Here is a 27,176-nt window from a genome sequence, read left to right on the forward strand (position 1 = left end):
CAAGAAGGATGTGGAAAAATTGGAAAGAGTCCAGCAGAGGGCAACAAAAATGATTAGGGGACTGGAACACATGACTTATGAGGAGAGTCTGAGGGAACTGGGATTGTTTAGTCTGTGGAAGAGAAGAATGAGGCGGGATTTGATAGCCGCTTTCAACTACCTGAAAGGGGGTTCCAAAGAGGATGGATCTAGACTGTTCTCAGTGGTAGCAGATGACAGAATGAGGAGTAATGGTCTCAAGTTGCAGTGGGGGTGGTTTTGGTTGGATAGTAGGAAAAACTTTTTCACTTAGAGGGTGGTAAAGTATTGGAATGTGTTATCTAGGGAGGTGGTGGAATCTCCTTCCTTAGAGGTTTTTAAGGTCAGGCTTGACAAAGCCCTGGCTGGGATGATTTAATTGGGGATCGGTCCTGCTTTGAGCAGGGAGTTGGACTAGATGACCTCCTGAGGTCCCTTCCAACCCTGATATTCTATGACCTCCACATTTTTGGTATTGCAATTCATTCTACCTGGGGATTTCCTTAAGGACACTAGGGAAGCTTCAGTTGATGCAAATCAGCTGTCATTTGCATCATATAATCAGCCACAGGAATCTTTTCTCAGGAAGCAAGTGCTTTTCATTTACAAATATATTCTACTGATTTCTGGTCTGCATCTCCAGTGAATCTCTGAATGAACCTCAAAGATTTTCTCTTGAGATATCTGACCACTTCTGACCCACAGTGCATCTGCATTTCAGTGCTGGATTCCTCCCAGACAACACCCTCTATTCTGTGCTAAATTAGACTGGTTTTGACAAACAGCTGCTAGGGCAGTGACAGATTAACTCTGGTGCCCTGGGATGAGACTAAAAATGCATCTCGTCTTCCCCCTGCAGTCTACAGGAAGTTAGAAACACACCTATGCCTTGGTGGGCTGTATAGGACATTGGAGCTTAACTCAACAGACAATCACACATCATAGTATATGTGAAAATGGACCCAGCGCTCAAGTTATCAAACAATTTCCAGTGGGGCCTACAGCAAAATGAACAAGAATAAATAAAGGACACATGGAATGACTTACGCATATTACTTTTTCTTTTTTGTTTTCCCCTAGCTACAGACCACGGGTAAATACACCACTAGCTTGGAGACTGAGCTGAAATCATTATGTTTACAACCTAAAATAGATTATGTGGTTTTTTTTGTTTTTCAAATTAAATGATGTGATAAGCACCTTTCAGGAGTCGGGGACTTGAACACTAGGTGTTCTCAGAATGTCTTGCTGCACATTAGTCTGTTTAAAATATATGTAAGCCATTGGGTCATTAATGTGACTGGCGAATTAGCAACAGACAGGCAAAATGTAGTGAGTCAATTAATGCATTGAACCATGGAGGAGATACTGACTTTAGCTAAAATTGATCACTTGTCTGTGATCAAAGTCTTTAGCCAGCAATTAGGTCCTTTGTTTGACGTTTATACTTGGGGAAGATTTATTATGCCAGAAGAATTTTTCTAGTCTTGGTCAAAAAAAAAAAATTAAAAAATTGTTCTTGAGCACTGGTCAATCCACCGAGATACTGCTCTGGAAATATTTGGGTTTATAAAGAGGCTTTACTCTAATTGTGTGGTGTAGAACTCTTTTCTCTTGTCCGTAGTGGATAATGTCCCTCCCAGAAAACAAAACTATTGTTCAAAAGATCCCTGCAAATATGTGCAAGAATAAGTTGTTTTAAAATAAATAAAAGTATATGTTAGTCGATATGTACAAGGAGCCTGTTTCTCCTCTGATGTATGTTGGTTTTACCCCAGTAAAAGGCCATTTACTTCTGCAGAGTTGCACCTGTCTTACACTAGTGTGAGATGAATCAGACCTTTTAAGGCATTTCTACTATTATTGTGTTTGTTACTCTTATGTCCCAGGGTTGAAGAGAAGCACCTTAAATCAAAGCACTGAGACTTGATAATGAGAGTAGGTAAACTATGGGCTTTCTCAATAATGCTCACAATGGAAGCTCTGTGAATAAGCATGCCAAGTCCTCTCCTAATGTTTACAGGATTGTTTTAAAAAACCTGGGGTGGATTTTCTAGGAATAGTTTCTTCTTTGGTTGTTCCAAAGCCATGGTCAGGATATTAGAGTGGATGTCCTCAGGAATCATAGAATCATAGAATATCAGGGTTGGAAGGGACCTCAGGAGGTCATCTAGTTCAACCCCCTGCTCAAAGCAGGACCAATCCCCAATTAAATCATCCCAGCCAAGGCTTTGTCAAGCCTGACCTTAAAAACTTCTAAGGAAGGAGATTCTACCACCTCCCTAGGTAACGCATTCCACTGTTTCACCACCCTCCTAGTGAAAAAGTTTTTCCTAATATCCAACCTAAACCTCCCCCACTGCAACTTGAGACCATTACTCCTTGTCCTGTCCTCTTCTACCACTGAAAATAGTCTAGAACCATCCTCTCTGGAACCACCTCTCAGGTAGTAGAAAGCAGCTATCAAATCCCCCCTCATTCTTCTCTTCTGCAGACTAAACAATCCCAGTTCCCTCAGCCTCTCCTCATAAGTCATGTGTTCCAGACCCCTAATCATTTTTGTTGCCCTTCGCTGGACTCTCTCCAATTTATCCACATCCTTCTTGTAGTGTGGGGCCCAAAACTGGACACAGTACTCCAGATGAGGCCTCACCAATGTCGAAGGACAGTGCAGTTAGGTAGGATTAACATTTCAGAGTAGCAGCCGTGTTAGTCTGTATTTGCAAAAAGAAAAGGAGTACTTGTGGCACCTTAGAGACGAACCAATTTATTTATTTATTGTAGCTCACAAAAGCTTATGCTCAAATAAATTGGTTCGTCTCTAAGGTGCCACTAGTACTCCTTTTCTTTTTGTAGGATTTACATTGTTACTACTTTTCTTTTTCAGTAACTTGTTTTGTCCTTTTTCATTCTAGGTGTATTTTCACATTTGGTTTTGGGTACAGTGACTGAGATTTTCAAAACTTGCTGTAACATGTTAACATGTAGTTGGAAAAAGCTAAAAATCAAATATATCCCCAAGTAATGTTGGTCCCGATCCTGTAAGGTGCTGAGCAATCTCATTTTAAGCCGTTCCGTTCATGGGATAACTTCTCAATCAAGCACTGAGTTTTGCTCACTCATTTTGGTGTGCAGTAGATTTTTGCTCTTTAATGCTACCCTTTGAAAATATAGCTGCATGTATACATACTGGATGCATATTACATTGCACACACAAATGCAAGATGCATATGAAAATTTTCACATGCAATGTAGTGTTTTGTGTGCTTTCCTCAAGCTCATATTTTTGGAAATGTTGCTTGTACTGTGCATATTAAACATCATCCTAGGTGTTTTCAAATGGCTCTGTCTTATCTTTCTCAGAAAAAGCTCTAGTCAGAGATTAAACAAAGAAAAACACAGATCCTGACATTTATGTTTTGTCCATATAGGTCGAGATCTAACCATTGCAGGACAGGCCGTTCTATCAAAAAAACAATCATTCATACTTTCACTGACCTGTAGCACTCTATATTTAAAAATAAAAAAAGACCAAAGAAGACAGAATATTTTTGCCTTTAGATTTTATTAAAATACAAGAAAAAAAAACAAATCTAAAAAGCACACATTCCACAGAGCACCAATATTATAACACATTTTTGCTGGTTCTCCTATGAAGTATATTTCTGACATCTAAACAATGATGCACACACAAACACGTCTCTACCCACAGCACTCAAATGAATGGACATCAAGCAGACCCTCCAAACAGAGACAGCAAAACGCAGAAAGAAATACCAGTGTGATGGCATCTGAACGCCAACGGAGTTAGTTACTCTTTTGTTAGCGGTCTTCATGAGCACACTAGCATCCCTACCTTGCCTTCATCCCCCATCTGTACAGCCCAGAATTCAGGCCTGTAGTTTGCTGCATATGGGTCGTGCATTGATATGGTGTAGAGTCGAACAAAACTGGCCATTATTCCCTACCTGATACCTCTTTTATTGCTTTGGTTATAGTACTGAATGTGTTAAAAATCTTAATCCTACACCCAACAACATATAAAGATCTCACACACACCACTGAGACATTTTTAAGAAGCTTCGTGGATTTCTCCATCTAGACAACCTTCAGAAGAATAATCGCCTTTAGCCTTTCGAAGTCCTTAGCGCAGCTGTTCAGTGACATACATTTTGCCATGCATTTTTCCTTTTTAAATGTGCCGGGCCTGATCCTCCACTGCCTTTCACCTTGTGTCATCATTTACACAAGTACAAAGGAGGAGCAAAAAGCTATCATTCTGGTGGTGTCACTTACACTTATTTTGCAATGATACAAGGCAAACGTCTGTTGAGAATCAGGTCCAAAGTGACTCTGCAGGCATGCTAGGATATTTTTTAAAACAGTTAACAATCCCCAGCTACTGTCAAGAGATAGCACTGAATTCCCTATTCTGTGCAGTGACTTTCTGGAATATTTTCAGGCTCCAGCCTCTTCTGTGAATTCTATTCAACTTCAGAATGTAAGATTTGCCATACTGGAATAAACAATAGTTATTCTGGTCCAGCAGATGCCTTGTTTAAAGGTACAGACAAAGGTAAACCCAACCTCACAATGCACCTGGCCAATTATGCATAATTATGCCAATTATCCCAAGTTAGTAACAAAATTCCTTCCTGACTCTACCTAGCAATCAGTTTACAGCCTAATGACTTTTAATTTTTTTTAATCCTGCTAACATAACTTCAGAAGTTAATCTTACCCATATGTGTCTATTTGTATCATTAATGGTGACATTATTTCATCAATTTTTAAACCTTTTCTAAAAGTTGTGCCCTTTTATATCACCAAAAAATTAAAGGAATTGTATTCAATGTTTCTATTAATCACTTATAAAAAAGAAAACACCTTCTTCTCTTTAGCTCATTTATTTTCTATTGAAAATATCCCCCTCTGCTGTTTGGCCATATGTCTTCTGGAGGGATCAAACCAATTTACAAAATGTATCCCTGTAATGATAACCACAGAGGTTGCCAGCATCTTTGCATTTTGGCCAGGGTCAGAAATTCATGTTGCCAAGAAAGAAAGTTCTGATCCTTGAGGATTGTCTATTTACAGAAGCCAGTTTTATAATCTCCTTGCTGTGCAATGAAAACCCATCTATGAATAACAAGATACTGCACATGAGAGAGTGACAAAATAGTAGAAATCCAAAAAGGAGAAAAAAAGCTATGCAAAATTACGGTGACTTTAGCTATGCAAAGGAGTATTAGAGTTATTAATTCAGACTCCTTCTTGTGATTTTAAGATATGTTTCAACAGTCATATTAGACACTTGGGTTGGCATTTCACAGACAGACAACATAGACAATGCTAAAAGCCCCAGATTGAAGAAAGAAAGAAAGAAAGAAAGTTTAAGCTTTACAAGGCACATCGGGTTATAGCCTGAAGCAGTTATGGAATGATATCTGAAGAATGGGATAGAAAATAACATTGAAAATATTACATTATTATATATACCCACTGCATGTCTTCATCTGGAATACTATTTTCAGCTCTGGTCACCGCTACCTGAAAAAGGTATAGTTAAGCAAAAACAGAAGGAGTCCAGAAATGGGAGGAAATGATAAGAGATATGGACCCATATGAGGGAATTGAAAGATTAGGCTTGTTTTGTTTAAAAAGGACACAAATAAGACTTGCATCAAAAGTATACAAAATAATAAATGGCACACAGAAGGAAAATTGGGTGCCCCTATTTACTCTGTCTCATAATACAAGATCAAGGGGAAATTCAATTAAATTGAAAGGCAACAAATTTGATAAAAGGATTTAAAGCAAAATAAAACACAGGATGTATTTTGATCATCCGGTTCACTGCCACAAGACATAATTGAGCTCAAATTCTTCATAGAATTCCCAAAAAGGACTGGGCATATATATGGATAATGAGGACATCTGCAGTCACACTCGAAAGGATGACAGGTTTCAGAATGGTAGCCATGTTAGTCTGTATCAGCAAAAAGAATGAGTAGTCCTTGTGGCACCTTAGAGACTAACACATGTATTTGGATGCCACAAGGACTCCTCTTTTTTTTTTTACTAGGAAGGATAAAACTTATAAGGGCACAAGCCAATCATTAACTGTCTGTGGTTACGAACAAGTAACTCCTGTGGACAGGTTACTTCAGAATGGTCCAGCATAGGGATTCTTGCACCTTCTTTTAAAGCATCTGGACGCTATTGGAGATAGGATACTGCACTAGATGAACTAGTTATCTGATCCAGTAGGAAATTCCTATGTTTCTGTGTTCATAGGTTTAAGGTGGCTCTCCCACACAGTCATACAAATGTGTAGCAATCTACCGTAATAATTGGTAAGTCATGACCACTTCACTGAATGGTCTGAAAAGTCAGGCTTCGATACCAGAAGGTGGACATTGGAGGAGATGAATATTCAGCCTACATTTTCCATTATTCATTTTTTTCTTCTTACCTCTTACTAAATACCCTTGGCCCACCCTAAAGACGACAACGGTGTATGTCATCTTCCCTTTTACCCCCCCTCATCACAAATTACTTAGAGCAGTTATGAAATCTTGAAATACAGGAGTACCATGCTTTTCCATCCACCCAGCTGAACTTGGCTCTCTGAAGTCCATTCCCCGCCAGTTTCTCTGGGATGCGTTACCAAGGTTTGTGTATGCATCCAGGGGGAGGCATGAACCTGGATGCATAAGAAATCACACTCACACAGCTGTCAAAATGTCATGTCTGTGCTTCAAAGAGCCAGATTTTTTAAAAAATGCCATGTGAATTAGCTGAATTGACTCACACCAAAACAAAAGGAAATATGCCATGTGTGATTAAAGGGACACTGTAAAATAGAAATTTCTCTTTTTTTTTTTTTCAGTTCATCCCTGTATTTGTACTAACATCTCAGATGATTGGCAGGGTAAGAGATTTAATATTCTTCTTTAATTTTCCCCACTTTATGCTGTTTGCTTCTTTTGCATTTCTCTCAGCTTGGACTGTGAAACTAGGCTGGTCAGGTTCACTCTTGTAATTAGTCAGTTTCACTTCCCAGTTTTCATGTACTAGCACAATGGAAGCATGTGTTAGGTTTTGTAAAATCCTTTAATTTTTTACAAAACCTCAACATATTTAAGGCCTAGACTAAGTTGACAGTGTCTCTTTAAATATACTTCGGAATATTCCCCTCAGCCATTCTTGAGAAACCCAGCCATTTGTTACAATTGTTCTTGATAATTCACTCAGTTCATCCTTAACCTCTTCAGAGAAATAAGGTGGTGACTGTGAGACCAGCGTGGTGGGTTTTGTTTTTTTTCCCGAAAGGCTTCTGAGAAGAAGAAAGAAACATGAACAAAATGCTATCCTGCCCAACAGAATTGCAGTTACTGAGGCTAAAGACTGTTTAACTTTCCAATGAACTAATATGGCTGTAAACTAAATGCAGGCATTTAGGATAGCAAAAATTAACTTGAGCACTTTAACAGGGTAATCAACTGGACAGGTTTCAATTCCAATGAGGTAAACTGGTGTGTAAGTCCCCCCTGCTCAAAAATATGCCTGCTATGTCAAAAGAAATAAATTACTTTTACTAAAATAAACGCAAAATAACCCCTAATTCTCTCTCTCTGCTGTTTCTGTTTAAGAAAGAAAAAGAAGAAAGCACTGATAAATACATTTTTTCAGTTCCACATATTGAAGGCTGGCATCAGCTGAACTCTTCTTTCTTGCCCTGGGCATGAACTATGCGTGTGTATATATGTGTGTGTGTGTTCGTGACAAACCATCCCACTTTCTGAATTTTCAAAGGCAAAAGTTATAGTTTTATTACACAATCTCTGTTTCTTTCTCCCTCACTCCTTTGATCTTAGGATCTTGCAGCCTCTTTCCTCTGTATCCTTCTTCTCCCCCCCACCCATCACCTCTTTCCTTCACTCTCTCTCTCACAGTGGTGACCAATGTGCAGCCTGAGAACCAAATGCAGCCTATGGAGTTTTATGGTGTGGCCTGCTGCCAATTTAATTGTTAACATACAGAGGCCTAAGAGTGTGTGTATGTGTGTGTGTACTGTACACACACACAACTGAGAGAAGCTACCTGTAGAGAGTACCAAGAACCACATACAATGTTTCATCTTGTACTGAGCAGGCAGTTTGCACTGCATGGTGGATCTTGCACTCTCTGCTGGGTCATACTTCTGTATCAAAACAGGAAGGCAGCCATAATCCACTCCATTTTTTGCAAATTAATTGAAGGTCTCAGGCTGCTGGCAAGCTGCCTACACAGGTCTCAATGGAAAAATGAGATGGTCCCTGATCAAATACATGAGGTTGCCTCTCCGCAGAATCGCCTTCCAGGAAGCAATGCTTTCTTCTCAACCTAAAGTCAACATGTTGTGAAAAGGGTGGGAGAGAAATCTCATCCCACCACCTTTCATGCTCAGCACCAGCACTTTTCACAGTGGCCTTTTCTGTCCTGTTAACAAGGCAGGAGTAGGGTTGTCTCACACAATTCTCTTTTTATGTGCTGGGTTTATTTTTTTTTTTCCTAGCTTGCATTCATTTGACCTTATTATTGAACCTGTTCTCCTGCAACAGGCCCAAAAAGACCTATTGTAAAACTGTGTGTTTTTTTCCCTTTTATATCACTTTAAAGGGGCAAGGCTCTTGACACACTTCGCTCATCTTAGGCTGGATTTCATCTCTTGCTGAAGTTTTGCTCCAGCCAAAGCCGGACTTCCTGGAGGTTGTAGAAAAAGGGGCCCTTGCCCCCCAGGTAGGCAATTTTCTGTCTCTGCACAATGCACACTCGCTCGAAGGAGACCCCATAGGCCACATTGGCATTATTGTCCATGCAGTCAGCTACCACTTGGCACTGGGGTGGCAAGGAAAACCGTTCCAGAAGCTGGTGAGCGGCAGCACATCGGTCTTCCTGGTTCCTGTGTTTCCTCACCTCAAATGAGGAGGAAGAGATCCCAGGGGCGGCCCAGCCATCCGATGGGTGAGCCTCATCAATGTAGACCAACAGGAAATCAGCCACACCTGAGAACTCCTCCACCAGCTTGCCGAAGGCCGACAGCTGGCTCGTGAATGGGGGTCAGGTGGCTGAACCAAAGTTAACCACCAGCGGGCGCTCTGAATTGACAAAGTCCAGAAGGTGGCACTTGGTTCCATATTTCCCGCCAACACTTTTCCTTCTGATACTGCTGCTGCTGCAGCCATTAGCTATGTGGATCACATTGGAGTTTGGGGCTTCTCCTCCCAATTTCACCTGATGGCAAAACAAATAAAGACATGACGAGTTACTGTGACTTGCTTCCACAGTGTCTTTCATGTTCACTCTCACTAAACAAACACAGTCAGCTGTTCAGACAACACAGTGTACTCCCTACACAGAAAATGCTGCAAAGTTCCTGGTTTTAAGCAAATGATCTGTATAAGACCAGTGTCTTCTCCCATTGCTGTGTTTCTCCTGAAGCAGCATGAGGAGAGAAGAGAGTGTCTAGTGTCTGAAGGAGGTGGATGGTAGTTAGGTGTTCATGGCCTTATCGCTAGATCTGACTCTGACTCACTGTGTGATTGTGGGAAAGTCCTTGCACCCATCAGTGCCTCAGTTTTCCCATCTATAAAATGGAGATAATATGTATGTATCACACAAGGGTGTTGTGAAGATTGACTAAAGACTAAAAGGTGCTCTGAAAGATGTTATGGAATTACAAAGTACTATACTATACTATAAAAGACAATTAATAAGTCCAGGCACTGCAACTCCTGCACATCTCTCCTTGGCATCAAGCTCTATAACAACACCGTAATTGTCTTTTTATTTCCCTGCCAATGTTTCTCTCTTCTCATCTCCTGCCTATCTCATGATGTTCAGAAATAAATACTGTTTTGATTGAATTCATATAGGGCCAAATCCTGAGGTCCTAATCCAGACTGTATTCAGAAAATACACTCTTACTGAAGCTAGCGGGAGTTTCAATTGAGTAAGAACTCTAAGGACTTCTGAATTTGGCCCACAGAGGTCATCACAGATTTTACTACCAAGCGTTGCCTCCTGAAAAGCCAGAACCAGTAAGAACCAGAGTTGAAAGCAGAATGCTCAGCTGATGTGGGGAAAAATCTTCTCCATTACAGCTAAAATCCAGCAATGAGCACATTGTAGGTACAGGGATGTCCACCTCTTCACCTGAAACCTAACTGTCCCTCATAATTATATGATCATTCATGGTTCAGTTTCACTTTCTCAAAGGGTAATTGACACTGAACCTGTTCTTCCTTTCCCCTAAAAAGAAAAGGAGTATTAGTAGCACCTTAGAGACTAACCAATTTATTTGAGCATAAGCTTTCGTGAGCTACAGCTCACTTCATCGGATGCATTCAGTGGAAAATACAGTGAGGAGATTTATATACACACAGAACATGAAAAAATGGGTGTTATCATACACACTGTAAGGAGAGTGATCACTTAAGATGAGCTATTACCAGCAGGAGAGCGGAGGGGAGAAAACCTTTTGTAATGATAATCAAGGTGGGCCATTGACTCTCTCTTCAAGATTTTCAATCTCTTCAACAGATTTTATGGGAATTTTTACTGTTGTATTTAATGCTACTGGAACATATAGCTAATTAAAGAAGTTCCCAACGTGCCTGTGAGGTAGATGGGCCTCATTTTGCCCAAATTTTTTCAGTTTTACTTTGGAAAAATATTATGAATGAACATTTTTTGACCAGCTTTATACTCATCAATACATTTGAGGAAAACCACAATCTGCTTATGAATATTATGTGGGCGGAAAAAGAGGCTATATTCACTGAGTAAATTCCTCTTTCCCAACTCTGCATTCAGCTCTACCAAATGCCACTTTCAATGTATAGATTCCTAAAGCCTGGAGGGAAAAATCAAAATTGTTTCAATTGGACATTAGTATAATAGTGCCCTTCAATTATTACTTCACATTGGTGCCAAGGGTGTTAGCATGTTCATTGTTCTCCAACAATGCAAGGGTGTTCTCTGTGCCTCCCACAGGAAGAGTATTCCTTGCAAACCAAAAAGATGAGGTTTAGAGACAAAATAAAAACTGGTTCCATGACACCCTGTAGACTAAAAAGCAGCCAAGATATTCCCCGGTGTGGCTAACCTCATTTTATTTCCCACAGCCACAAGAAAGTCTAACGGCAATGGGGTACCTATCATGTTAATTTTTGCTTCAAGGAGAGCTTGTGTTTGCCGCTTTGTCTTTAATGAGACATCCTTGCCAAGCAGGCATTCACAAGGCATTTTCTCCTCCTGCAGAGGAGTAATTAGGTCGGTGCCTCGTTCCATGCCAATGTTAGCCACTCCAAAAACCCAACCCTGCCCAGTCATTAATGCTTAAACACAAGCAGCAACATCTCCGCTAATTGGTCTTGATGAAGTTCTGACGTTCCCAAAGGGCCTCTTCATTTCACCAAACTCAGGAACGGGATTGACACAGGATGACAATATCATCCTCACTGATCATCTGCATTGTGGGGCTTTTCTGTTCTCTTTGTTGTCATTATTTATTACAGAAAGGAAAAAAATAGCTATTGGAAAAAAATTGACGCAATGAAAATGCCTATCAAAAAAGCCACATAATAGTCAGCCGAACTGCTTTTGAAATCTTACACAAAAGCTGGCAAAAGATATGTTCTAAGAAACAAACCAGCAGAACTTCTCTCACATGCAATAACTCTGGCTCCAGCATTCATATAATCACGCACTTCTGTGCTGACTATTTAGTCAGTCAACGCTGGCCTTATGGGTCCCAAGCTGAGGTGGATGATCCTGCTTTCAGAGGACAGCAAGCTAGCCCATGAATGGTGAGCCCCCCCCCATCTCCACAAGCAAAGGGATCTCCCCACCTCAAAGCAATAACGTGCACTCATTTGACTTCTCTGATACGGGGCATCTTGTTCTGGAGTGTTGTGTGCAGTGGAAAGGGGGAGCAACACTAGTGCTGCTTTAGCATGTCGACTGCAAAATGAAGGGGAAGGGGAGGAAAAGAAAGACCTATTCATAAACCACAAGCTGGAAACAGAACATACTACCAACTTTGTTGTACATTTTACGCACGGCCTGGGAAAAGCCCCATAGACAAAACATCATCTCCTCATTTATTTTCTTTTTGCTTTGCTTTTTAACAGATCTAACGTATCCCTCTTGGGATCCTGCGCACTGAAAAATTGCTTTTGTGCCCCACATCAGGGATTTTCGAACCACTGGCCAGGCTCATCAGGCTACATCAGCTCCCTAAAGAATATAGGTGTTGCCAGATAATTAATTAGTCATTTAAATATGGACACGCCGTATTAGGAATTGGAGCCCAGTTACTGGCTATGGACAGAACCCCCTGAGCTCTTAACTCCATTTCAAGTTCTTCTCTTTGCTTTGATTCTATTCAGTAAAATGCTGCCCCAGAAGAGCCTGTCATTTCTCAGAGCCTCATCCAGATGTTTGTCAGGCTCTGCCGGCAGGGTTATTCAGTATTAGTATTATTTGCTTTTTTACAAGACCCAAAGTTGTGTAGGAATCCCACACTGCTTATAAATCACCTAAGGTCCCTTCCTGGAAGAGTATACATTAATGTCCACTGTTCATTCACCACAGGGAAGAGGGCATTTGCTTTTAGAACAGTGTGCACAAGATGGGGAGAACAGGGGACGCTGGATTTCATCAGTGCTCTTGCTCTTTATTTAGGTTCAGGTCTGTGAGGCTGAGAGAGGAATGGCGGAGAAGAAGAATTAAAATGACAGTCCTAATAAAAATGATTGGCCAAACCCTCCCCTCCTTACTCACTTAGGGACAAACTATGACTGGCCCATATATGAGAATGCACTGCAGGGGGAATCACATAAGGAGTCCTCGCTTCCCACATAAGGACCTGGCAGAATTCCACTTCTACTCCCTCTATATTCCCCTAGGGGCACATAATGCTCCAAAGACAGGTGAGAGTAAACCATGGGGAAGCAGGACCATGGAGTGTAATAGCCTTGTGAGTCAAACACGGCTCTGCACCACCCCTAATTTTGGGCTGTATGTACAAGATGTGACTGAGGTCTTCATTATTATTATTTATTAACAATATTGTCCAGGTAAAGGGGCATTCGGGGAAGAGTTGGCAGCCCGACTTCCCGATTCTGGAGTTCAAGCCCAAGCCCTGTAGAGTTTGGGTTCCCAATACTGAGGGGAAGGTTTAGTTATTATTATTATTAGTAGTAGTTTTAAGTTTCTTTTATCATCATTTGTGGTTGAAAATTTCAGTGAAAATAATTTTGCTAATGTTACATTTTGTAAAATCAGTGCTATTAATACAGGTTTGGGGGGACAAATATTTTTAAACACTACACAATGCTTACATTTGGGACCTAAAACTATTTGACAATTCCTTTTTAGTACAGGGCTTATTTCATAAGTTCCTCTTATTGCCATAAAATTCAAAGAAAGACACTTCCTTACTCTTCAGGTCAAAATAAACAAAGATGATGAGTAAATAAGGGTTCGGGCTAAGAGGTCTTTGCTCTACTGTCTGAAAAGCCTCCCAAAGTAGCATTGTAACCCAGTGGTATGCTGAAAAGCTGACCAATAGGAAATGGGGCACTTGCTCTTTATACTACCTTTGCAAATATTGCACTGCAATGTTGCAGAACACCATTGAGCAATCCATGTTGTCAGAAGCTGTCATACCCTTCCAGATGTTGAGCTGCATGCTGGTGCTTCTAGGAATGAGTACACCTATTACATGGGAACAGGGCCATGGGTTTGATGGTATGTCTGATGATTTAACTGAGCTTCCATCAGAGCTCATAGCACTGGTTTAATCTACTATTAAATCAAGAGATGGGCCCGTCCCCTGAAGATTGGATCCAGATCCAAACTTTCTCTAAATTCTGGAGTCTTTATGTGAGAGCTTGCTTTTGGTTCAACCCTTTTTAGAGACAGGAAAGAACTGCACACATAAACTTAGCTATCAATCCATCAATCAAACTATTTATATCATTCTGATCACTGTAGTATTGGGGAGAGAGAGAGAGAGAATGTCTTCTGACATTCCAAATAATATAGCTGCTTCAATCAAATTCCATTTAAAACACAATCCAAATATAGAATTATCCCTCAAAATTACACTGGTGCGGAGGTGCAGAATAGGCAATATTCAATCTTGGACAAGTGACAGGTTTAAGACCCTACTTCCTGCTACCCTTTGAGGACTAGAAATGAAAGCTATAAATCACTGGACAGCGAGCTTCATAGCTTTCTAATGGAATACCCATTCTTAACTTTGCAATGGAATTTTTCCATTGTCCTCTTGTTATAAACTATTATTGCATGCAGCAGCAGAAACTTGAGGCAGCCTTTTGGTTAGGACATTATCACCAGGGAGGATCTAGTAGCAAAAATAAAAGACTTTAACATCCTCAGTGGGCAAACAATAGATACTTTGATTTACTTGTTTAGCAAATGTACAGCATTCTCTTACACTGGAACATTTTACATAAGATCTTATTTCCCTCCTCCCTCCACCCTCTCCCCCCAGAAAAATAGGAACAACTGAGTAATTCTCTGATGTTTGTTTGTTTGTTTATTTTCTCATGCACATTTTATCTGTGATTAGAATATTTCTTACAACTTCCTGAGTTCTGGTTTCTGATTTGAACATCTGCCAGATTAATTGTTGATAGTGACTACGCTGTTCCCGCTTGACGATTTATATAACACCCTCCTTATTCTCCTCCAACGAGGAAGCAGGGCCACGGGGTGTAGTAGCCTTGTGAGTCAAACACGGCTCTACACCACCCCTAATTATGGACTGCACGTACAAGATGTGTTGCAAAGAGAGGTTCTTTAGAATAAGGCTAACTATTATAATGGGAGTTAAGAGAGCTAGCAGACTAGGCTTCATCTCAGAGAAAGCCGAGGGTGCTTTTTATTATTTGGACACTGCTTTCTACTCTTAACTGTTCTGTAGTGTTGCTGTGTGCTGTTTACAAACAGCTGTGTTCCCCCATAGAAACGGTGAGTGAAATGATTACTAGGAAAACATGTATATCTCTCTGCATGCATACACAGAGAGAAAGAGAGAGTTTGGGGGATATTTATATTGCTTCTGAATTAATTATATAGGTCATCCATATGAGTGACAATAAAGCATTTATTTCACATCACATCAAGTATACTCTATGTGCCTCATATTTTACAGAAATGCAGAAAGCCTGTTATAGAAGGATTGAAAAATGTTATTGGAACAATATTTAACTCTTCTGTTGGTAAGGGCATATGCCTTAGCATCATGATGAATTCAGCTGTTTAGAGTCCACAAAAGGAGATTAAAATGTTAACTAACATATTTAAAACACTTTTAAAATAACCTAAAATAGCTTTCTTATACATAAAAAATTTACAGTTTTGAGGTCCAACATTTGGGATCTTCCAGAACTAGAAGCAAGTCCCATCAGAAAGATAGGAATAACAAGTACAAATCTGGGTGTAATGTACTATGTCAGGGGGGGCAAACTTCTTGGCCCGAGGGCCACATCTGGGGATGGAAATTGTATAGCGGGCCATGAATGCTTACAAAATTGGAGGTTGGAGTGTGGGGGGTGAGTGAAGGCTCCAGCTGGGGGTGCAGGCTCTTGGGTGGGACAAGAAATGAGGAGTTCAGGGTGTGGGAGGGGGCTCTGGGCTGGGGCAGGGGGTTGGGGTATGGTGAGGGCTCCGGCTGGGGGTATGGGTTTTGGGGTGGGACTGGGGATGAAGGGTTGGGGGTACAGGAGGGTGCTCCGGGCTGGGGCCAAGGGGTTCAGAGGGCAGGAGGGGGATCAGGGCAGGGTGCAAGATCCAGGTGGCACTTACTTGAAGCAGCTCCCAGAAGCAGCAGCATGTTCCCCCTCCGGCTCCTACACAGAGGCACAGCCAGGTGGCTCAGTGCACTGCCCCATCCGCAGGCGCTGCCCCTGCAGCCAGTGGGAGCTGCGGGGGTGGCACTTGGGGCAGGGGCAGCATGCAGAGCTCCTGGCTGCCCCTATGCATAGGAGCCAGAGCGGGGACATGCCACTGCTTCCGGGAGCCACGCGGAGCCATGGCACACATGGAGCAGAGCAAGCCCCCAGCTGGAGCACTGGAGCAGCGCAAGCCCCAGAGCCCACTCCCCAGCAGGAGCTTGAGTGCTGGATTAAAACATATGAAGGGCCGGATGCAGCCCCCGGGCCGTAGTTTGCCCACCCCTGTACTATGTGCTTGTCTACATGGCGATTGACCAGAATAGCTCCCCGTGCAGGCACTGTTCTGAAATAAAAGTCACTTTATTCTGCAATCATTAGTGCACTTCCAAGCCAGAGTAATTATTCTGGAATAAAATCATTTTTGTTCTGGAATAGTATCCACACATGGAATTATTCCAGAATAGCTATTACGGACTAGTTTATTTCACAATATCCATGCTAGTCAATTTTCCCCTGTAAATTCTTTTTAAAAATTTCAAAGGTAACTAATTTGTTTGGAGAGGTAGTGTGTCTAGTGGCTAGAGTACTGGGCTGGGAGACAGGAGACCTGAGTTCTAGTCTCAACTCCACCAGTGGCCTGCTGGGTGACCTTGAGCAAGTTACTTCACCTCTTTCTGACTCAGTTTCCCCCTTTGTAAAATAATACCTTTGTAAAGTGCTTTGAAATTTACGGATGAAGAGCAGCACTACATTACAGCTAGGTAGTATTATTACTAGACTGGGTGCTGGGACTGGGTGCTCTTGGTTTCATTCCAGGTTCTTCCACTGTCTTTTTGTGTGGCTTTGGTCTACTTCAACTAGCTGTGCCTCAGTTTTCCCATCTGTAAAATGGGGATTACATACCTCACAGAGAGTTTGTGCGTTTACTTACTATTCGTAAAATGCTCTGAGATGCTCATTTGACACGCGCTATGTAACTGCAAAGTATTATTACTAGTGAAGAAGGCCCTTATTCAGAAAGGCAGTTAAACACATGCCAAATGTTAGGCATATATTTAAATCTGATTGACATCTACCCCCTCTGCCCAGCTGGATTTGGGAATACAGCAGTTAAGTGGTTCTGACATGTAAAATCCGTTTCAGGACTTGGAAAACTATACATTTGTGGAGAGTTCCTGGTGAACACTCTTTAGGTTCATGCATTTCGCTGTTTTGCATTGTTTGTTCACATTTATGCCACAGAGCTGCAGACGTTTGGTCTCCTGTGGACTTTATCAGAGCAAATTAGCTTTCAATTTAACTAGCTTTTTTTCTCCCTTCCCCTGCAGAAGTGGCAGGAGACTCCCAGAGATTCATATGCAACCAATTTACAACCTACTCCTCTTCCATTCTTAATACTGACCTTCAATGTATCGTGTCTCCTCTAAAACTTGGCTCTCATACTCACCTCTGCCTCTACAACAGTCAGGAATCTTCAGTGTTCTTTGGGCCTCATCACTGAAGTCAACAGGAATCTTTCCAATGATATCTATCGTTACTCAATCAGGTGCTTTGTGAAGGCACTGTGAGCCTTTCCTTAAGAGTCACTGCTGTGAAGGAATCCCCACCCCACACCCGCTGCCCCCTTTTGAGATGGGGGGGCGGGGTAAAATACTGGCCCTATTGAAGTCAATATGAATTTTGCCATTGACTTCACTGGGACCAGGATATCGCCCTACATGATATGCTTGACATGTTCTAGGCAGTTTAAAGGTAAAATAAAAGGCTTTTTATTACCTTCTAAGCCCTGAAGTTAAGATTTGAGTCTCTTTGCTAACACCAGTGAAGAGCTACCCACTCCTTCAGGTGTCAGTGATGCCATCAGTAGCAGATGAGGAAACACTGAATCATGAACTCAGCTCTTGGCAGGAATGGAAAGAAGGAAGCAATTTAATGGCTTTCTTTTAAAGTGCATTATGCATCATTTGAACGTTGATGTAACTTACTACAGAAGTTAAAGAGTTTTCATGTATATAAGGCTTTTTGGAGACTTTTAAAACATTTCCATTCACCTTCAGGAAGCTAGTGAAAGTCTGAGCCTTCTCCCAATGTGAGGCACAATGTTCAGAGCCCAGGCCTAGGAGCTGGGAATACATGAGTGCTAATCACAGCTCGGCTACTGGTTTCCTCTGTACTCATGATCAAGTCGCATGTTCGTCTTTCTGTCTCACTTCCCCAAGCAGCAAAATGGGAATAATGACGTTTAGCAGCCTACTTCAAAGGGCATGGAGACATTTATTTAGTTAATATCTGAAGTGTTTTGGAGTTTAAAGTGTGATAGAAGTGATTAGAATTCTTATATTTTACAAATATTTGATTTGTATTGTGGTGAGTTAAGGAGTTGATTGCGGTTGAGATAGCTAAAATAATTTGTATTTGTTTTATATATGGAAAATTATGTACATGAGCTTCAGGACATGCAATTGGTGCTATATATCAAACTAAATCAGTAACTAAGCACCACTGTCAGCAGCTCCCGACAGCTCTACTTAAGAGTAAATATATAATGCTATTGTAGGGGGAGGAGAAGTAACACAACAAGAAATATTTTCAGCAGATATATAGCTATAGTTCAGACAGGATACAAGAGATAATTAACCTAAGTCCATCAGATGGGTTTCTGTTTTTAAATAATCTTAATAAAACAGCACATTCCAATAAACTGATCACAAGGCTGCGAGACAGCAACTTCTGGTTTCTAATCCCAGCTTTGCTTCGTAGACCTTGTCTAAATTAATACTTAGTTCACAGCAAGTCATGGTGTGAATTTACTCTGCACTAGCCTGATGCAAGCTAAGTGTCCACCTGAATACTCCTGCCACACACTAAAATTTCCCTAGTGCACTTTGGTCTATCCCTCTTTGAAATGGAAGCAGATTACAGAGCACTGGGGAACTTTTAGTACATGGTAGCTGGGTCCACATGGATTCTTGGTGTTAAGTAGGCTAGTGCAGGGTATATTCACGCCCCAGTTTGCTGCAAACAAGGCATTTGCATAGACAAGCCCTTACCTGCTGGATAATCTGGAGCAAAATCCTTAATGTCTCAGTGCCTCAGTTTCCCAATCTATCAAGTGGGGATACAGTTACTTTCAGGGGTTTTATCCAGGCTCATTAGTTAATGTTTGTGTGGAACTTGGAAAGAGCATGTGTTGTGTAACTGCTATTAGCATTATTAACCAAAATCACCAGCGGACCAAATTCAGTGATGAATCCTGGTCACGTGCCACTTGAGGCACATTGTGCATGTGGCTAAGAAGAAGACCAGGCAACTGTCCCTCAGCTGGTTACAGGTTTATTTTTAAGCTTTGTCATGTCCTGTTTTCACCACTTTCATAAGAGAAAAGGGACTCTCTTTTTTAAAACCTATTCACACTGTCACTGTGCCCTTCTTCCCAATACAAAATTAACAGATGAGCTGAATAAAAGTGATGATACAATGATATAGGGTTATGTTTAATCCTTTGCTATCTTGGGCATTCAGATCACCTTGAGATGTTATTTAAAGACCTAATTTTGTATAACTTCTGAAGATATTGCACTGGTTAAATGGTTGACAAAAGTATTTAATAATGTTCAGCGCTTATATAATATGTTTCATCCAACACCCTCAAAGCACTTTACAAAGATAAGTACCATTATCCTCCCGGTACAGCTAGAAAAAGGGAGGCAGGGAAAAGTTAAATGACTTGGCCCTAAATTGCACAGGGAGACAGTGGCAGAGGAGGACACAGAACCAAGGTCTGTTAAATCCCAGTCCCCTGCCCTCCTGAAGAACAGCTGTTTTCCACTCCCCCTAATGCCAAACCAAACTCTAGCTTTGGCAGGGCACAAAGGGGAAACATCGTGCAGAGCGCACAGCTCCCCCTCCCCCGCCCCCCGGAACGGGGGTGCCTTTTCTTACCTCCTCTCCGTTCCCCTTCCCACCTACCCACCTGTTTGTAGGCATCCAGAAGGAAGCTATTCCAGACGCAGCGGAGCCCCTCCGAGGTCAGCATTCTTCGCCACTCGCCACGCGCCGCTTTAGACCGACTCAGCAGCAGCACCATGTGCTTCAAGAGGATCACAGAGTCGTAGAGTGCAAGAAAGAGGCAATTGGAGAAAAAAACCGGCAAGATCTGAAGCGCGATCAGCAAATCCACGCTTAACAGACCCATCTTCCCTGCTGCTGCTCCCCAACGGGTTCCCTTCAGCTCCCTTGTTTGCCCTGAACACTCATTTAAAAAATAAGATAAAATAAAATCAAAGGCATTTTTTAAAAACTCATCAGCCCCCTCCACCTCCCGCCTCTTTCTCTCAGCGGCCGCAGGGATGATTAAATATACTCAAGCTGGTCAAAACCATAACTCAGCGTGAAATTCATTCAGTTCTGAGCTGCTTTTCCTTTTTCAGAGACTAAAATGTTTCCCTTATGCAATAGCCCTTTTGAGCCCGTTAAAGACAGAGACAGCTGTGCTTCCACTTCCCTGCAGTTATACAATTTAAGCAGAGATCGTTCACTTTCCTCTCCTGTCCCATTGTTTCTCAGCTATTTAAGCACTAAGCAGACCTCTAATTTCTGTGTCACCGGTGTTACCAGGTGCAACGCTACTTTTTTTTTTTTAAGGTCTTTGTACACAAACTTTCTGTTCCTCTCTCCGTGTGCCCCTGTCTCCCTCCTCTCTCTCGCTATCTGTCTGTGGTGCAAAGTGCTTTCCCTCTGGAGTCCTAGCCTGCTTCCCTGAAGCCTTTTATACATTCCCTGGCTAATTGCTGCAATACAGAAATGAAACCCTAATCTTGGTAAAGATCTTGACGTCAATGTAAAAGAGGGCTTTACTTTGGCCAGGGCTGCTGTGAATAGAAAAGTGAAATTCTCAAAACTTTTTTTTTTTTTTAAGAGAAGAGAAAAGAGAGAGAGAGGGAGGGAGGGTGGAACTTTGCTTTGTTGTTGAAAAGGAGAGGAGGGAAATCGCAATATGCTGCTGGCTGCTCTTAAGAAACGCTTTCAAACTTTGGAAAAAGTATTTTCATATGACATGGAAGATAATCCAGCTACACAGGCTTCTGCTGTTGTTTTCTCTTGAGTTTCTCCCCCCCCCCTCCCCCGCCTTGCCCTTTTGTCTTTTCCAGGAAGGTGTGTGAGTTGATGCATCCCTAGAAAGGGGATATTTCTGTACATTTCCCTTCCACTCCCATTGAGTACAATGTGTATGGTGTTTTAAATATCTTTTGTTGTCTTCTCGGTATTTAAGGAAACATAAGAAAACACCCAGGACTGACTTCATCTGCTAGTGTGTAAGATAGAGAGAGAGAGAGAATATGCTTTCCGATGAGTTTTGTTGAAGTTGAAGTTCCTGACTGAAAAGATAATGGGCCAGATCCACAGCTGGTGTAAATCAGCATAGAGCCATTGACTTAAAATGGGGGCACATTTACATCAGCTAAGGATTTGGCCCAATGTCAATAACTCTTTTTTTAGTTCAAAGTCTCTCAGAGAACTCATTATCTCTTGGAAGATCCATGTGTGGCTTGAAAGCGAAAAACCCACCTTGGAGCCCCATATTGAAGAAAATGATTTTTTTTCTTTGCACTGTTAATTTTCTTTTAACTTTTCTTTTAAAATCAGTGGGTACCTCTGAGCTATTTTTAACAGAGTTCAAACCTCCCATGGGAAATATTTCCTGTATTTTATATTCACTTTTACATTTTTTGTTTTTGAGTTAATTTATCTGTTTATTTGGGTGCTTGTATAAGCCCCCATCACCACACATCTTAGGGATCAAAGTTATCGGTTGAATGGCACACCTCGCTCCTCTGTTTACCCACTGATCAGACATATAGGCAGCAGCAGTGAAACCTTCCTTCACACCATCTCGCCAATGTGTTGCAACCATCCCAGGAACAACTTTCAGACCCCTTTGGGGGAAAAGAATATGTATATTTGGCACAAATTCTGCCCTTAGGCACAGGTGCAGGACCCACAGAAGTCACTAGGACCCCCCTCCCCCACATGCACAACAGTGACTTTCTGTGTTTCCATTTCAAATGCTGAAATGTCCTGGGGCTAAGCTCAGTTTTTCCTTCAAATGAAATCAGTTGTAAAGTCAAAATGCTGTTGGTGACATCACTCTGTTGCCATAGAAATGTTTGCAGTGTCACTGATTCAGCTGTATAACTCCAACTTGCAAAAACAAGTTATTAACAAGCATTTCTATATCTCCAAATGTGTACAAGTCAGCATGTTCTTGTGATGTGAGCTCAATGCTAGGCACAAGGGTCTCCTGAGTACTAATCCTGGCTCTCACACTTACTCACTATGTGGCCGTGGGCAGGGATACCTAATCTCTCGATTGCAGGCCTTTTAAAAACAGCCATCATGCATTATCTCACCAGTAGATATACCATCCAAAATTACATTATTCTGTTTGTGAAGGACCCCATTGTCTATACCCTTTCTTTATTCTGCCAAATAGGGTGACCAGATGTCCCGATTTTAAAGGGACAGTCCTGATATTTGGGGCTTTGTCTTATACAGGTGCCTATTACCCCCCCAGCCCCTCTCCCAATTTCTCACACTTGCTGTCTGGTCACTCTACTGCCAAATGATATTAAAAGAGAGTTTGGGGCATGGGGAGTTCCAAATCAACCGTCAATCATCATTATTGGGAAGGGTTTGCATACAAGTCAGTCTGGCTGGGGCTTTTCCTGTTCTCTGGCAGTAAGGAAATCCATAGCCAGGGACCTGCACTGAGAACATCCTGAATCCTGTGATCACTCAGCCATACCCTCACCTACCCACTGAGTGCAATTGCATCAGTGATTTACAGATGGAGAGGATGTCTGTAACACAGTTAGACTCTAGCTCCTTAAGGACCTGTAAAGTGGAGCTGGAGCTGAATGGGGAGCCAATCGAACATGACATGAAATGTTTTTGTTGATCTTTCTTGCTAGAAGGTGGATTAAGGGAGTTTGTACTAGCTGGTGCTTCCAGGTGGCCATGACATTCGCCCCAGGTAGTGGGTGTTGCAAAACTCTAACCAGGAGGTGACAAATGTGTGAATCACTGTGGCCACCTGTTCTGAAGAGTTTTTGACTAGATGGAGATGATAGAAGGCACTTCTTGAGACTGTGGCTATCTGTGTTCTCAGGAGCAGTGATGAGACAGACAGAACTCAGAGACTGCACATCACCTTGACAGTCTGAGGATAAATGCTCTCGGTAGATAATTAGGTTAATATCCCCATCTGCTTCCCTAAGTATCTCCCTCTTCTTACCATCAGCTCTGTGTTCCCTGGGCTGAGCCTGAGTCATCTGCCATTCACCCATGTCCTTATTTCTCTCAGGCACTGCAATATCTGGGGGTTAGCACTGCCTGTATCTACTGACAGGTTTCAGAGTAGCAGCCGTGTTAGTCTGTATCCACAAAAAGAAAAGGAGTATTTGTGGTACCTTAGAGACTAACAAATCTATGCTCAAATAAATTTGTTAGTCTCTAAGGTACCACAAGTACTCCTTTTCTTGTATCTACCGAGAAACAGATGTGGAAATGGTTATCTTCAGCATCACATTAGTAATATGGATCTGTGGCATCTCACTACCTCCCCTAGAGGTCTCCCATCAAGTTGAAAAGAAGAGGAGGAAAGACAGCCTTGCAGACCGCAGCATGCAAGAACTCTTTGGGAAAAGGACTAACTGCCTTTTTGAATCTCTTGGATTTGACTCTCTGGGGGGGAAAGGTGGCCACTGATTGAAGTGCTAGTTTAGGACTTGGGAGACCTAAGTTCAATTCCCCTGCTTTGCCACAGACTTCCTACATGACCTTAGGCAAGTCATCTAGCCTCTCTGTGCTTAAGTTCCCCCATCTGTAAAATGGGGATAACAGTACTTCCCAACCTCACAGGGTTGTTGTGAGGTGTTCAGATACCACAGTAAGGGGAAAGATAAAAATGCCACAGTGAGATTTGTCTAAGAGAAATGAGTAGAGCCAACATAGTGCTGCACCTTCCACTCCTACTGGATCTTATATGTGGATAAACAGTATCAGCATACATGTCTGTGCTCTGTTAATTGCCATAGGAAGATCACACATTAAAACCATCTCTATGCCATGTCCTGGTTTGAACCCCACTAGCAAGACCACTAGGGTATTGACATTCATTAAGTTCTGAAGTTTGTTCCCCACCATTCTCTTGATAACTTTGCCCAGGCACAAGAGGTTGAAGATGGAGTGATTGCTGCTGAGATAGTTGACCTCAAATGCATGTTTCTTTGAGAGCCAGCTGGATTATTATTCACTGCAGGGCAGCTGGCAGATCACTTTCTCTGATAGAGGCATTGATGTTCTAGGTCCATACTGGCTTTCTGCAGCTTAAAAGGACAAGGGTCTGCTTTACATGTCCAGAACACTTCACTGCTTTCAGGGCCTTCACTCGTGAGACAGGGATGAACTATCTATCTAGATTTTTTTTTCACAGTGACTCCCATCACCATAGTATCTGGTCACCTATATGGAAGAGCCTTGAATTACATCAAGAAACTTGATTGCTGTACATTGCTCTGACTTGGTTTCCTCAGGCCCTAGCAGGACCATTTGAAAATTAGTTTATCTTTTCCACACAGCAGGACAAGAACTCCTCACAGCAAGAGATACCCAGCTCTACTGCTATGGTTTTGCTCGTGGGAGGTGTGCTTTGAGTTTCTGCAGAGTGGCCAGGCCAGGGGGATCTTCACACTACCGGTATGCCACACAACACTGCTTCACTGTGCTCTGGCTGCAGCAATACAGAGGGAAGTTTGGGGGTTGGGGGCTGGCCAGTGGGCCCACAAACTCCCAGGATCTTCTGACCTTAACCCCCATGTGGGTCCCCAGTACTACTACAGCCTGGGAGCTTGATGTATCCTTCCTGGAGAGGCAATGCAGCGAGATTGGCAGGGGGAGGGATTTGCCTAGCTTCCCTTCTGCCTTCCCTGCCTCTGTGCAAAACCTCCTTACTGAAGTTTTACACAAGTACAGGAATTTGGTCTCTTGGTATGTCCCAGTTTTTCTTTGCAACTGAGAGAAAACCTCTTAGCTCCTTATCACCAATCCTCTTGCTTCAAGGATTATCAAGATGCTGACTGATTATCTGTCTCCTAATTCTGGTTGGGGGAAGCAACAGATTTTCTGGGAAAAGCGATTTTTTAAAAAAAAATGTATTTAAAAAGGCAAAATACAGAGATTTTGGCACCAGTGAAAAGTGCTGACTTGACAGCCCCAGCACTGGACTCCTTTATTTATGCACACAGAGTACAGTACAGGCAGCAAGAATGCAAGCTTCCAACACACAACCTTGCCTGGTTGCCTCCAGCATCGCCTGGAGGGAAATCAGCTAGGGCTGTGAGGGAAGTTCAGTCTCAATGGCCCAATCAGTCCTTGGACTCTCTGAGGAGACAACTGGGGCTGATTTTATGATGCAGACACTTTGTCCAATAGGAACTTGGAAAATACATCAGAAGAGAAAAAGACCAATACTAAGGATGCCTGTGGACAGAGGGAATAAAAAGTTATACAATATGACAAGTGAGTCCCCAAATCCTCATCCCTAGAGCCAGGACTGCCAGAAATCAGGAGGGATTTTACAATCCAGCTCTCAAATTGATTTAAAGAGTGGTAGGTAATTAATGAATGATGATATAGAAGAGCAATGGGCTTCCCTTAGAGATGTCTGCTTGGAAGCAGCCACAATTTCACTTGGATCAAGGAAAGAAAACTGTGGACGTAGCCATGGAATGGAATGTGACTGAGGAAAAAAAAGCTGTAAAAAAACCAAAAGAGGCAAGTGCAGGTCTCACACAATCATAGAGTTCAGCGCCAGAAAGGACCACCAGATGATCTAGTCTGACCTCCTGTATATTACAGGCTACCAGCACCACCTAGCCCCTCCACTAAACCCTACAACTGAAATTAAACCAAAGTATTACAGCCCACAAGTGACATGACAAGAATACAAGCTATGATAGTGTATGTAGAGAAAGGCAAAGAAGTAAAGGAGTTATGTCAGCAAGATAAGAGAGAATGGCTTGACAAAAAAGCAAGAGAAGCCAAACATGCATCAGTCAAAGGTGACTCTAAGAAAATGTTGCAGATGCATAAGTGTAACCCCTTTGGAGTGCGTGCTCCTGAAGTAACACACTGAGGCTCTAGGGGAGTCACCCCTGCTCTACAGCTGTAATGGTGGCAGAGGCTCAGGAATCTGTTTCCTAGGTTGCTGTTTCCTAAGTTCCTAGAGTCTAGGGGAGGGAGATAGAATCAGCTAGCTACACTATGTGGGACCACTCATGAGCCAAGACTGAGAGAAAAGGGGCTGACTTTACTTTCAGTTGACTGTGTTAGGAGTATAGCAGGGAAAGCTACACAGCCAGGAAGGACCTTTCTACCCTCCACATTCCTATCTGAGGGAAGACTTTGAGCCTTTTGGGGATTTCTGGGATGCTGAATAGTGTCATCACAGCAGAGACCAGAAACCCAGGAGGCTGAGGAAAGAGTCAGGGTTAGGCTACCAAGAGCTAGTCTAACTGCACATCTGAATCCAGACTAGAGAGCCACAAGGACAATCATACTATCCTTGGTGTGGATACTTTGTAAGAACGCTCTGGTTTATTTATTTTGATATTGTGTTTTCAGCTGGCCACTGATTTCAGTGCTGTACCCACCAAAGACTGAGCCAATACTCACTATCTGTTTAGATGGGTGCTGGGAAGAAGCAGGGTAGTACGCACTGTCTGTAAATGTTGGAAAGGGTAGAGTTTATTTATTGTTAATTTTGTCTTTTATTATTGTAATCCCTTTTCCATTGTTCCCTATTCTGAGTTCCCCAGTTACCTAATAAAACCCCAGTTACTGTTTTATTTCTCTGGGTATTGTGACAGCTATTTTTATTGATTGATTGATTGATTGATTGCTTTGACTGACACTCCTCTGTATGAGATTGGGTGTTGAATATTTTCCCAAGGGATAGGTTCTTTGTGTTCTCTGCATTAGGAGGCATTTACTTGGCTGGAGGCACCAGGTACCCTTATAGGTGAATCCAGGGCCTATAACCCTGAGGAGAAAAAGGAAAAAGCAGCCGCTGTGCCTCAGGGCTGGGTTACATATGCAATTGTCATCCTGGTTGCGGAGTCACAG

The 27,176-nt window shown here is 42.1% G+C and overlaps 1 protein-coding gene across 2 annotated transcripts; it reads right to left on the reverse strand.

Moving 5' to 3' along the window:
- Positions 1 to 3,564: 3,564 nt before the first annotated feature.
- Positions 3,565 to 20,909, reverse strand: DIO2 (iodothyronine deiodinase 2). Of its 2 annotated transcripts, none has more exons than XM_048854775.2 (2): positions 19,966 to 20,904; positions 3,565 to 9,297 (listed from the first exon to the last, which is right to left on the reverse strand). In XM_048854775.2, exons 1-2 carry the CDS (start codon positions 20,185 to 20,187, stop codon positions 8,713 to 8,715), a joined length of 807 nt encoding a protein of 268 aa, XP_048710732.1. In that variant the 5' UTR covers positions 20,188 to 20,904; the 3' UTR covers positions 3,565 to 8,712. The 2 variants fall into 2 exon arrangements, with proteins under 2 accessions (XP_048710732.1, XP_048710733.1); XM_048854776.2 differs by having other exon boundaries at positions 8,725 to 9,297; positions 19,966 to 20,909.
- Between the last annotated feature and the right edge of the window lie 6,267 nt (positions 20,910 to 27,176).

Source organism: Caretta caretta, chromosome 6 (genome assembly GCF_965140235.1).
Source record: "Caretta caretta isolate rCarCar2 chromosome 6, rCarCar1.hap1, whole genome shotgun sequence".
Lineage (NCBI taxonomy): Eukaryota > Metazoa > Chordata > Testudines > Cheloniidae > Caretta > Caretta caretta.